Source organism: Nerophis lumbriciformis, linkage group LG07 (genome assembly GCF_033978685.3).
Source record: "Nerophis lumbriciformis linkage group LG07, RoL_Nlum_v2.1, whole genome shotgun sequence".
Taxonomy (NCBI): Eukaryota; Metazoa; Chordata; class Actinopteri; order Syngnathiformes; family Syngnathidae; genus Nerophis; species Nerophis lumbriciformis.
The window spans coordinates 35,657,479-35,671,644 of record NC_084554.2 but is presented as its reverse complement, the minus strand read 5'-3'; the positions used below and the strand labels follow the sequence as shown (position 1 = coordinate 35,671,644).

The 14,166-nt window shown below is 41.6% G+C and overlaps 1 protein-coding gene across 5 annotated transcripts in view; it reads left to right on the top strand.

Annotated features, from left to right (window-relative positions):
- Positions 1-14,166, top strand: part of asap1b (ArfGAP with SH3 domain, ankyrin repeat and PH domain 1b) — a 97,662-nt gene that overhangs the window by 53,997 nt on the left and 29,499 nt on the right. For all 5 annotated transcript variants that reach the window (XM_061965307.2, XM_061965306.2, XM_061965309.2 and 2 more), the window contains 3 exons: positions 402-451; positions 3,173-3,302; positions 11,911-11,996. In XM_061965307.2, coding sequence (XP_061821291.1) covers positions 402-451; positions 3,173-3,302; positions 11,911-11,996 — 266 coding nt within the window. The remainder of the gene's footprint in view (positions 1-401; positions 452-3,172; positions 3,303-11,910; positions 11,997-14,166) is intronic.

Genomic DNA, 14,166 nt, shown 5'->3' with positions numbered 1-14,166 from the left:
ACTGCACACACTCTCTTTCTCTTCTCGCTGGAACCCACCCGGCAGTGAGCGGAAGCGAGCGGACGCCGCGTCAGCACATCTCGCCATTCATCCCTCGACCCCTGTGCACGTGCTCACTGAGTGGGAGAGTGCGAAAAGACCAAAGTGGGAAGGGCGTATGGGGGTGAAAAGTATGTGTTTAAATCTCGCAGAAGTAAACACTGCACTTTGTGTTGTGATTTAGGCAAGTAACTGGGTCATGAACCTCGACAATGACTGCAGGGCGTGGCCTCTAGCTCGATCCGCTCGCTGAAGTGGAGCGCACGCCCGGGCGTCTGGTGGCGGTCCAACTCTGCAAATAACTCATGTCCTCGCCGTGACCTCGTTGCAGTTTGCTGACACTTGCTCTGTGTTGTGTGCAGGACATAAAGAAGCCCTTTGACAAAGCCTGGAAAGACTACGAGGCCAAGTTGTAAGTCGATGACGATATCCGCTTCTTTTGGGAGGCGAGCACACGACGTATGGTTCTCTGGGGGGCGTTTACAGGACATGGAATAAAACTAAAAATTAAAAATAGATGTTGTTTTGGATTGCTGCATAATGACACGTTGCATTGTTTGCATGTCAACACTGCAAAGGGCATCTGGGAAGAAAAGGACATTCTTATTAAAAGTGGAACACTGCTGGTGTTTTACTAATAATGCTTGAAGGGCAACTGCACTTTTCTGGAATTTTGCCTTTCGTTCACAATCCTTATGAAAGGCAAAGAGACAAAAAGTTGTAATTTTTTTTGCAGTCTAACATGTAGGAATCGGCTTGTTTTTGGTGGCTTGCAATGCAAGGTAATGAGAACAATCAGTTCTACCTCTAAATCACTTTAAAAATGCATTCAAAAACCGTCAACAACACTTCATTTACGCTCCGTAACCTGTATAATAATCAAACACTAGCAACATTGTTATTGTAAAACCGAACACTGAGGAACTCTTTTTCTAGCGTATTAGCCGTAAAAGCAAGTTACAGAAAGAGATAAGGTAGCTTCTACGACAACACGAAACACGTTTGAGTTTGTAATGCACAACACTGCGATAGGACACCAATCTGTACAGACTGAAAAACATGAACAATCATATTACAGTGTCTGTAAAGTATTAGCCAACATTTCATGTTTTGTATGTACACAGCGAGCTCAACAGCGTATGTACTGTAGTTTTAATAACAAGCCTGGTGTGTTGTGTGTACCGTGATCAATATTCAAAGTGTGACTCACTCGATTAACAATTATGCGTTTGGTCCAGCTTGCCGGGGACGTTTTTTCCGGTTTATTTGGGTAAGCACGCCATTTATGTATGTTGGCATAGCCTGTCTCCAAATTCCACATTTATAGAGTCGTCATATTCACCTCACTCTCTCGGCTTCCGTCTGCTTCAACGTCTCACCCTTCCTTTGTGCTCGATTCTAGAAGCAGCAGTTCATCCTTGTATGTTCAGCTTAAAAAAATAAGGTTGTGAATCCTCATTTGTACAAAAATAATCGTCTTTGTTGTCTGTTATCGATTCTGCCTTGATTGGAACACACGCGCGTTTGTTTTTGACAGGGAACACACATTGGTTGCCGGAAGTCGGACGTGCGCTGCTATGGAAACAGAAATCAATGCACTGAAGAAATCAGTGATATGAAATCAGTGAATCAATTATCAAAATACGGTAAATATTGGACATATTACATATTGTTATGAACGTGTCTGTTATTTCCATTATATATAGACTTGCAGCGTGTATATGAAACATTGACGGAGGGTTTTGCAGTTGTCTTAGAGGGCTTTGAAGGCTACAACGGTGACTCCCATTAGCCGCATCTTCCAAGCGTTTATCATCTTTAAAATCCTAAAAAAAACATTAGTTCTAGTCTCTCATCATGATTGTGAACGATAGGCAAAATTCCAAAACAAATGCAGTTCCTCTTTCTGTTTACCTTACGTCACATACAACATTATAAGTGCATACAAAACACACATATAGGTCAGCAAAAGGTATTCAAAATACTTCAAACACCAAAAAGGTGTGAATGCATTAAGCATTATTTACTGGCCTCTGCCATGCACATTACAATGCTTAAAGGGGAACTGCAGTTTTGGGGAATTTTGTCTATCATTCACTATCCTTATGTAAGACAAGAACACATTTTTATAAACGCTAGTAAAAGTCAACTAACAATGGAGCCAATGAGAGTTGCTCTATTCCGCCTATAAAACATCCAAAAGCCTCCATCATCATTTTGTATACACGCTGTAAGTATATACCGGTATGTAATGTAGTAACAGGTACATTCATAATAGCATGTAATATTTATGTATTTTGCTCATTTTAAGCATACGGCGGCGTATTAATTTCACAGACACATCCCAACGTTGGCTTTTCCCTTCAACAACACCACATAAGCATCATGTAGCAGTATTGCTAAGTGCTGAACAAGAAATACCAATTATGAACATAATAAAACAATCACTTAGTGTATAATGTCTGCTCTCACTAGGATGCCGACTGATGAGACGTTCATATCTTCCCATTTAAATGAAGAATTATGATAATCCTCACAAACGGTTTAAAAATAAGGTGCCGCAAACAAGCGTATTTTCGTGTCATTTTCGCCGTCTCCAGGTATAAGTTGAATGTCAAAGTTGACAAACGTCTTGGGTTATGGCCACAACCTTCTACTATACATGTGAGAGGCATGATTTATTATCAAGAATTGACTTTTCTTCGAAGCACATGCTAGTTAGCGCTCTGTGGTCTTGTTGCCGCTAAAAACAGTTTGTCTGTGTTAGTATTGCTATAATACTTTAATACTCAGGTCACGAGATGTAACTGGAGAATTGTTGGCGGTTTCTGGATGTTTTTTTAAGGGCTTTATGGGTGCAAAGACTACTTCCATTAGTTGCATTGTTAGCCACCTTTTACTTGACGTATTTTACAACTTAGAATGCATAAAAAAACAAAAACGTATGCTTGTCTCAAATAGACACTGTGAATGATAGACGAAATACCAAAATAAAGTGCAGTTTCCCTTTAAGGCATTTTGTAAAGTCCAATAATGTCTGATATGAAACACTATCGTGTGAACGTATACCCCATTTAACGACATCCATACACGGGTAGCTACACTGTCAGACGGGTTCTCTCCTCCGCCACAGCACTAAGATCGAGAAGGAGAAGCGGGAGCACGCCAAGCAGCACGGCATGATCCGCACTGAGATCACCGGGGCTGAGATTGCTGAGGAGATGGAAAAGGAGCGTCGTCTCTTTCAGCTCCAGATGTGCGAGGTAGGTCATAAAATAGAACCCTATTGCTCTTTTTTTTTTTCCAGTGTGGCTCGTGTTCTGACATGAAATATCGTATGACCTGGCTTCTTTTCAACGTCACCCCCTCGCTGAAAATAAAGTGATTTAAAAATTAATCTGGTCACAGCCACAAAATTTTATACTGACTACAATATTTTTATACCCTTAATATGACCTGACATGAGGTGAGTGCACTGTGCTCTCTGGTTTTGTAGAAGTATTTATATTCATTTCTTTTAGCTTTAATACCTGGCAGGAGGACCAAATGTATTAGTTACACGCTTTCTTTTGCTTCTGTCAGAAAGTGTACCAAGAGTTTTAACAATGTGGATTATTTTCAATATTTTAATTTGTTTTTATTATGGAAAATATTGGTTATTATTAATAACTGGCAGGGGGCGCAATCATTTGCATGTGCTTGTGCATGAGCGAGTGAGGGCTTTGTCTTTGTGGGTTATAATTTTTTTCTGTTAGGAAAGGTGGCGGTTATCATTAATAACTGGTCATGTGATTGTGGGTTAGTATTCCTTTTCTTTCTATTATTGAAAGTGGCGAATATCATTTAATCATAACTGACTGTAGGAGCAAGATGTATTCGTGCAAAGGTTTTTACTTTGTATATTTTTTTGAGTCTTTTTATTATGGAAATGAAGTTTGTGGATTACTATCTTCAGCCTTTCTGTTCATTTTTGCTGTGAAAAATGTTGGATTTTGTAGATTATTTTAAACCTTTCTGTGACTTTGTAGATTATTTTAAACATTTTTGTTAATTTTTGCATTGGAAAATATTGAATTTGTGGATTATTTCAAACCTTTTTGTTCTTTCTAGATTGGATTTTGTAGATTGTCTTGAAGTGTTGTATTAATTTCTGTTGTGGAAAATATTGATTCTTTTCAGCCTTTCTTTTCATTTCTGTAATAGAAATATTGGAGTTTGTAGGTTTAAGCATTTCTGTTTGTTGTTATGATGAAAAAGATTGAGTTTGTAGATAATTTTGAACCTTTTTGTGGAAAATATTGAAGTATATGGATTATTTTAAACATTTATATTTGTTTCTATTATGAAAATATTGGATATTGTGGATTATTTTAGAGCTTTATGGGAACATTTTGAAGTTTTTTGATAATTTTGATCCTTTCTGTTCATTTATGTTGTGGAAATATCGACTATTTTGAGCCTTTCGTTCATTTCTGTGATAGAAATATTGGAGTTTGTAGATTATTTTAAAAGCATATCTTTTTTTTATTATGAAAATATCGGCGCTTGTGCATTCTTTTGAAACTTTGTGGACATTTTTGAAATTTTTGCATTATTTTGAGCCTTTTTGTTCATTTCTGTTACAGAAAAAAATAGATTTTTTGGAGTCTTTCCTATTGTGTTAGACAATGGAAAATATGGGTTATCATTAATAACTGGTTGGAGGAGAAATTGTGAAGAAAGTTTTAGCCTGCCCCAACTCTCTTCTTGGTGATTGTTTGCACAACAATGTACTTAACAGACATGTAAAGCAAAGGCGAGCTTCGCGTAAGTTCCAGATAGTTCTGGAACAAACTTTTGATGATGTTAGCTTCTTTGCCAAAAAAGTCTCTCTTTGCGGTGGGCGGCAACGCCCACGCCTTGCTCACTCGCTCGCCTTGTCCTGTTGGGAATTTTAGACTCAAATTGCATAAATGCGTTGCTGCTACTGCTGTTTGACCACGTGAATTATTCACTGCGAAGTACATCGCTGTCCTCTAGTGCCCTGCCATGCTGAGCTAAGGCTTTTTCTCCCTGCCCACATGTTCCACGCTGGCCTCAGTCTTTCTATATTTTCCTTCTGCATGGTGCCAGATAGCCACACAGTTCTACACCACATTAGTGAGCATTGGTATATTTTAATAGTTTAGATGCAGCGATTGTATTAGGAGCGACAAGTGCATGTTTACAATTGAACAGTAACTGCCGTCTGTGGTATGTTCATCCCACTTAACCTCATTCCTCTGCGTTGCATGCGTTCTCCCGTGGTCGCTCCCCACGCCGTCACGCACAGCAGAACCCTTCCCATGACCCCACCTCTATCCAGCCTTCCCCCACACCATGAAAGTTACTCAATCAGCAGATTACTGGGTGCTCTCCCACTCTTTTGCTCATCCCTTGCTGTCAAGAGAGTGTGGAGAGACGGAGCTCAGCAGGGCGTGCCATGTTCTGACACCAAACATACGTTACCATATTAGGTATGAGCCACCAGGCCTCATTTAGAGACATACTGTACAATATATATAATTTAAAAAATAGTAACTGGTGCACATTTTTATAAAACCATATAATACAAACTTTTTAGTGTTTGACCCTTTGTTCTGCAGAGAAACCATATTTTGTAACGTATAGTTTAAAAAGGACCCACTACGACACACTAGGGTTGTAGGGTATACCGGTATTAGTATAGTACCGCGATACTAATACCTTTTAAAAGTACCAGTCCGCCACCTCCCCTTACAAGTATCATCCCTGCAGGACGAGGAATAGCTAAACATGCTTCACTACACACCGTAGCTCACCGGCGTCAAAATGTAAACAAACGCCATTGGTGGATCTACACCTAACATGCACTGTAATGATACCAAGTACAGTAGCGTATCTAGTGGATACTGCTATGATTACGTCAATATTTTTTGGCAACACAACATCTTCTTTCGTTTTTTATTTTTTTATATGATGTTTATAAACTCAGGAAATATGTCTTTGAACACATGAGGACTTTGAATATGACCAATGTATGATCCTGTAACGACTTGGTATCGGATTCATACCCAAATTTGTGGTATCATCCAAAACTAATGTAAAGTATCAAACAACAGAAGAATAAGTGATTATTACATTTTAACAGAAGTGTAGATAGAACATGTTAAAAGAGAAAGTAAGCAGATATTAAGTAGATGAATAATTCATTTTCTACCACTTGTCCTTAAAGGGGAACATTATCACCAGACCTATGTAAGTGTCAATATATACCTTGATGTTGCAGAAAAAAGACCATATATTTTTTTAACCGATTTCCGAACTCTAAATGGGTGAATTTTGGCGAATTAAATATTCGCTCTCGGAGCGATGACGTCACAACGTGACGTCACATCGGGAAGCAATCCGCCATTTTCTCAAACACCGGGTCAAAACAGCTCTGTTATTTTCCGTTTTTTCGACTGTTTTCCGTACCTTGGAGACATCATGCCTCGTCGGTGTGTTGTCGGAGGGTGTAACAACACGAACCGGGACGGATTCAAGTTGCACCAGTGGCCCAAAAATGCGAAAGTGGCAAGAAATTGGACGTTTGTTCCGCACACTTTACCGACGAAAGCTATGCTACAACAGAGATGGCAAGAATGTGTGGATATCCTGCGACACTCAAAGCAGATGCATTTCCAACGATAAAGTCAAAGAAATCTGCCGCCAGACCCCCATTGAATCTGCCGGAGTGTGTGAGCAATTCAGGGACAAAGGACCTCGCTAGCACGGCAAGCAATGGCGGCAGTTTGTTCCCGCAGACGAGCGAGCTAAACCCCCCTGGATGTCTTGGCTCACACCGTCCCAAGATGATCAAGAGAAGAATATCGACCCTACCTTCCCTGGCCTGCTGACATGAGGTTATGTCTGCAGAATATATTAATTGATGAAAATTGGGCCGTCTGCACTCTCAAAGTGCATGTTGTTGCCAAATGTATTTCATATGCTGTAAACCTAGTTCATAGTTGTTAGTTTCCTTTAATGCCAAACAAACACATACCAATCGTTGGTTAGAAGGCGATCGCCAAATTCGTCCTCGCTTTCTCCCGTGTCGCTGGCTGTCGTGTCGTTTTCGTCGGTTTCGCTTGCATATGGTTCAAACCGATATGGCTCAATAGCTTCAGTTTCTTCTTCAATTGCATTTTCGCTACCTGCCTCCACACTACAACCATCCGTTTCAATACATTCGTAATCTGTTGAATCGCTTAAGCCGCTGAAATCCGAGTCTGAATCCGAGCTAATGTCGCTATAGCTTGCTGTTCTTTCCGCCATGTTTGTTTGTGTTGGCTTCACTATGTGACGTCACAGGAAAATGGACGGGTGGTTAAAATCAGGCACTTTGAAGCTTTTTTTAGGGATATTGCGTGATGGGTAAAATTTTGAAAAAAACTTCGAAAAATATAATAAGCCACTGGGAACTGATTTTTAATGGTTTTAACAATTCTGAAATTGTGATAATGTTCCCCTTTAATAATTTTGACAAAATAATAGAATGGAAAATGACACAATATGTTACTAAATTAGGAGCCTTTGTTTGCTTACTTACTACTAAAAGAAAAGTTGTCTTGTATGTTCACTATTTTATTTAAGGACAAACTTGCAATAAGAAACATATGTTTAATGTACCGTAATAATTTTTGTTAAAATAAAGCCAATAATGCAATTTTTTGTGGTCCCCTTTTTTCAGAAAAGTACCAAAAAGTTTCGAAATAATTTTGGTACCGGTACCAGTACCAAAATATTGGTATCGGGACAACACTACTAGACACATACTTGAAATGAATCATCCATCCATCCATCCATCTTCTTCCGCTTATCCGAGGTCGGGTCGCGGGGGCAGCAGCCTAAGCAGGGAAGCCCAGACTATCCTCTCCCCAGCCACTTCGTCCAGCTCTTCCCGGGGGATCCCGAGGCGTTCCCAGGCCAGCCGGGAGACATAGTCTTCCCAACGTGTCCTGGGTCTTCCCCGTGGCCTCCTACTGGTCGGACGTGCCCTAAACACCTCCCTCGGGAGCCACTTCGGGTGGCATCCTGACCAGATGCCCGAACCACCTCATCTGGCTGCTCTCGATGGGGAGGAGCAGCGGCTTTACTTTGAGCTCCTCCCGGATGGCAGAGCTTCTCAACCTATCTCTAAGGGAGAGCCCTGCCACCCGGCGGAGGAAACCCATTTCGGCCGCTTGTACAAAATGTTGTCCTTTCGGTCATAACCCCAAAGCTCATGACCATAGGTGAGGATTGGAACGTAGATCGACCGGTAAATTGAGAGCTTTGCCTTCCGGCTCAGCTCCTTCACCACAACGGATCGATACAGCGTCCGCATTACTGAAGACGCCGCACCGATCTGCCTGTCGATCTCACGATACACTCTCCCCTCACTTGTGAACAAGACTCCGAGGCACTTGAACTCCTCCAGGTCAGGGTCTCCTCCCCAACCCGAAGATGGCACTCCACCCTTTTCCGTGCGAGAACCATGGACTCGGACTTTGAGGTGCTGATTTTCATCCCAGTCGCTTCACACTCCGCTGCGAACCGATCCAGTGAGAGCTGAAGATCCTGGCCAGATGAAGCCATTAGGACCACATCATCTGCAAAAAGCAGAGACCTAATCCTGCAACCACCAAACCGGATCCCCTCAACGCCCTGACTGCGCCTAGAAATTCTGTCCATAAAAGTTATGAACAGAATTGGTGACAAAGGGCAGCCTTGGCAGAGTCCAACCCTCACTGGAAACGTGTCCGACTTACTGCCGGCAATGCTCTGACACTGATCGTACAGGGAGCGGACCGCCACAATCAGACAGTCCGATACCCCATACTCTCTGAGCACTCCCCACAGGACTTCCCGAGGGACACGGTCGAATTCCTTCTCCAAGTCCACAAAGCACATGTAGAGTGGTTGGGCAAACTCCCATGCACCCTCAAGGACCCTGCCGAGAGTATAGAGCTGGTCCACAGTTCCACGACCAGGACGAAAACCACACTGTTCCTCCTGAATCCGAGGTTTGACTATCCGGCGTAGCCTCCTCTCCAGTACACCTGAATAGACCTTACCGGGAAGGCTGAGGAGTGTGATCCCACAATAGTTGGAACACACCCTCCTTGTTCCCCTTCTTAAAGAGAGGAACCACCACCCCGGTCTGCCAATCCAGAGGTACCTCCCCCGATGTCCACGCAATGTTGCAGAGTCTTGTCAACCAAGACAGCCCCACAGCATCCAGAACCTTAAGGAACTCCGGGCGGATCTCATCTACCCCCGGGGCCTTGCCACCAAGGAGCTTTTTAACTACCTCAGCAACCTCAGCCCTAGAAATAGGAGAGCCCACAACAGATTCCCAAGGCACTGCTTCCTCATAGGAAGACGTGTTGGTGGGATTGAGGAGGTCTTCGAAGTATTCCCTCCATCGATCCACAACATCCGCAGTCGAGGTCAGCAGAACACCAACCTCACCATACACGGTGTTAACAGTGCACTGCTTCCCCTTCCTGAGGCGGCGGATGGTGGTCTACAATCGCTTCAAAGCCGTGCGGAAGTCGTTTTCCATGGCTTCCCCGAACTCCTCCCATGCCCGAGTTTTTGCCTCCGCGACCGCTGAAGCACACAGCTTGGCCTGTCGGTACCTGTCCGCTACCTCCGGAGTCCTATGAGCCAAAAGAACCCGATAGGACTCTTTCTTCAGCTTGACGGCATTCATCACCGCTGGTGTCCACCAATGGGTTGTAGGATTACCGCCATGACAGGCACCAACTACCTTGCGGCCACAGCTCCAATCAGCCGCCTCGACAATAGAGGTGCGAAACATGGTCCACTCGGATTTAATGTCAAGCACCTCCCTTGTGACATGTTCAAAGTTCTTCCGGAGGTGGCAATTGAAACTCTCTCTGACAGGAGACTCTGCTAGACGTTCCCAGCAGACCCTCACAATGTGTTTGGGCCTGCCAGGTCTGTCCGGCATCATCCCCCACCATCACAGCCAACTGTGATGGTGGTGGATGATGTATTTCTACCGATCACTATTGTGATCGGTAGAAAGCTCCGCCCCTCTCTTCACCCGAGTGTCCAAAACATGAGGCCGCAAATCCGATGACACAACTACAAAGTCGATCATGGAACTGCAGCCTAGGTTGTCCTGGTGCCAAGTGCACAAATGGACACCCTTATGTTTGAACATGGTGTTTGTTATGGACAATCTGTGATGAGCACAAAAGTCCAATAACAAAACACCACTCGGGTTCAGATCCGGGCGGCCATTCTTCCCAATCAGGCCTCTCCAGGTTTCACTGTCGTTGCCAACATGAGCGTTGAAGTTCCCCAGTAGGACAAGGGAATCACCGAGGAAGCACTTTCCTGTACTCTCTCGAGTGTATCCTTAAAGGGTGGGTACTCTGAACTGCCGTTTGGTGCGTAAACACAAACAACAGTCAGGACCCGTCCCCCCACCCGAAGGCGGAGGGAAGCTACCCTCTCGTCTACTGGGTTGAACTCCCAACGTGCAAGCTTTGAGCCAGCGTGCAGGCTTTGACTTCATAATTATACACTTTTTTAGTGGAAAATGCTGAAAATGCACAAATATTAAGACTTGCTTGCTAGCTCGCTATCTGGCTAGCTTTGTGGTTAGCTACCTGTTCATTTTTAACCACACTTAATTCTCATTTTTTTAGTCGTAGAAAGACTTATCAGTATCATTGTGTTGATTCGCTTTGTTTTTATTAGTTATTTTATTTAGAAAATAAAATAATGGTAGCACATATTTTAAAACAATAAAATTCAATATTTTTAGTGATAATCCCTTTTTAATGCAGAGAACCCATATTTGGTAAGGTATAGTTCACAATGGACCCACTATGACACTTTAGGAAGCATATTTATATCATTAAATAATAATACTAAAAAAAGATTGATATTGTAATATTTAATAATTAATGATTAAACATAATATGATTATATACTTTTTTAGGGGAAAGTTCTTAAAATCCACAAATTTGAAAACGAGCTAGATAGCTCGCTCGCTACCTGGCTAGTTTTCTTGTTAACTAGCTCTTAATTTTTAACCACAGTTTGTTCTTGTTTTTAAATTATTTATATCATTATCGTAGCATTATATAGATTTGTTTTTTTTAGACTGAGATAAATGTAATTGTACTTCATGGGGCGTTTTGAACAGCCACAACTCTTACCAAATACGGTTCCTTGTCCAATAAAATTAAATGTAGCTTGTACGTAGCGTAAACACAATTGTGGGTTAAATGCCTCTCATCTATAATGCTATTCCTCGTAGCATTATATTATCATTATTAATGTCAACGCAGGAATAATATAGCACAACTGTTGTGCAAGAAACGATTTAAAAGTGATCCAAGAAGTGCTTCAGTTTGTCTCTGCAAGATGGTATCCACAAATGATAGGTTAATCGAAATAGCAAAATGGTCGTCTGGAGCTTACTGCTGTGCGTTAGATTAAATATAATCGTTAAGCGGTCCCCTCGCTGTGACACATCGCTGTTCCCTGTGTACGGTTGCATCCTGGGATTAGCTGGGATTGTCTTTTTTCATACATTTGTTTGATGACAACACTGTTTGAGGCGTTTTGTTGTGAATCCTCCTAGACAAGGCTTTCCCTGAAGGCTATCCGCTTGTTATTCGTCATGCTGATGTAAAATGCAAGCCTTGGATTAGATCAAGGCCTTTTTTTTCGTGCCACTTATACTTTTGGCTGGTACATCAAACAAGTGTCTTAAAAAACAATGTGCGCCCGGATGCAGAGAACCACATTGTACCTTTTAAAACCCCCTTTAAAACACAAACTCAACATCTTATCATTGTGTTGCAGTATCTCATCAAAGTCAACGAGATCAAGACCAAGAAAGGGGTGGACCTCCTCCAGAACCTGATCAAGTATTACCACGCACAGTGCAAGTAAGTATTCCCTAAATATAGAAGTTCTAAATAATGAATGGGTCGTCACACAGATGTGTTGTGACAGCTGTGAGGTTTTCTGAGGAAATAAGTGAGCGCTCTGCGGGCCAGAACCGCCGGATGACAGAATGACAAATTCTCTCGTTGCGTTGCTAGGTCTGCTCATAATAACACTGCAGTTAAACAATGTACACTATGGGCCTGATTTACAAAGATCGAAATACTTCACGCTAAATAGCATATGCAATCAATAAAATAAAGTGTACTATTAGTGGGCATGTTGCGTGTGATCTACTAAGACTGTGTGTGCAATCGATTAATGGCGCAGACCGCTTTATTTAAATAATAAATTTGCACGTGCTATTCGGGGCATCGCCACGGAGACACTCATTTACTACACATCCATGTTGTCATGCTTCTGCCTGTGGTGTTTTGCTATGTTTTCAAACAAGCAGTAGACACTACCACTTTCTATGGGCATTTTAGAAGGAGTCGTCCAGTGCGTCTAGATTGACAACACTTTTTTGTTTTTTTTGCAGCTGAATGTGCATGGGAGGGAGGCTGCACTACTGTTCTCAAAAATGCATACATACGTTTTTCTCAAATGAAATATTTGTTAGTAATATATATTCTATCTGAAAAAACGAACGTCATTAAAAAAATATTAAATGACACCAAAACGTATCAATTGAATTTGTTTTAATCAGCCCCTTTAAAGGGGAACTGTTCACACTCATTATGTAAGGCATGCCGAAGGATGTTTATTTATTTTTTTAATGTATTCTAAATATTAAATAAATGCGATCAAAAGGCCGCTTACAATGGAGCCTGTGGGAGCCGCTCAATTCCACCTACGGAGCACCTAAAAAACATCCAAACACCTCCATCAAGATGTAAGTATATATGTAATGTAGTAACGGGCACATTTATAATAACATTTAATATTTACGTATTTTAATCATTTTAAGCATACGCGGCACATTCATTTCAAAAACGCATCATGACTTTTTTTTTTCTTCATCAATGATTACTGCGCACTGCAGACTTATTGAGAACCAACTAACACAATAAAGCATCACTTACTGTACAAGGTCTACTGTCATTAGGATGCTGACTGCTGGGATGTTCATATATTATCATTGAGATGAAGAATGTTTCATAATCCTTGGGTGGAGAGGGGTTTAGGGGGAGATAACCAAGCTTCTTTTCATGTCGTTCTCGACATTTCCGGGTCCTAAATGGCTGTCAAAGTGTACCAACTTGTCAGATTACATCCTCAGCCATCTACTTTCCAGGTGAGAGGCATGGTTTATGATCTACAATAAACTTCCAAGGAGCCGGTAAGCGAGGAAGCAGCAGACCACTTGATGATGTAAATATAGGGACACACGTTAGTGATCACGTCGCCTCTATAAATAGTTTGTCTGCGTTAGCGCTTAAAAAAAAAAAAATAATAATCACTAATTCAAGTCACAAAATGTAATTGGAGTATTACATTACAATGGCGCTTTTTGATTGGTTATTTATTGGATTTTACGGGTGGGTTAGAGGACCTCTCATTGGCACCCCTGTAAGCAGACTGTTATGCTTATTTAATATTTTGAATGCATTTTTTAAAAATCCATCCGATTCCCTCGTCTTGTCTTTCATAATGATTGTGAACGATAGGCAAAATTCCAAAAAACTGTAGTTCCCCTTTAAGTCAACCATTAGCTATGAAATTATAAAATGATGTTGATGATTAGCGGATATGTCTGATATTTTTTTATTTCTGACCGTCCAAATATGTTACAAAGTACACATAAGATGGAGGATTCTCTGTCCAACGTCTGTCTGTGCAGTGTGAGCACTCCTCTCTCACAGCCGTGTGTGGAACAGTGTCAGTTTGCACGTCCTTTTCAAACGTGCTAAATAAAACGCAAAATAGTGCTCCCAAAACGATGATGAGTTTTGATAATCAGCATATATTCTGCATATTTATGAAGTTGGAGACGCAAAATGTATTCCCCACCTTGTTCTGCTCACTTAACAGACAAAATCCACTTTGCACACGTTTAGTAGATTAGCTTTGCTTGTGCTATCAAGTTTGCACATGTTTTAGTACACACAAACCTTTAGTAAATCAGGCCCTACATGTCGACAAAAGCACATTAAACTAAACCTACAAAGT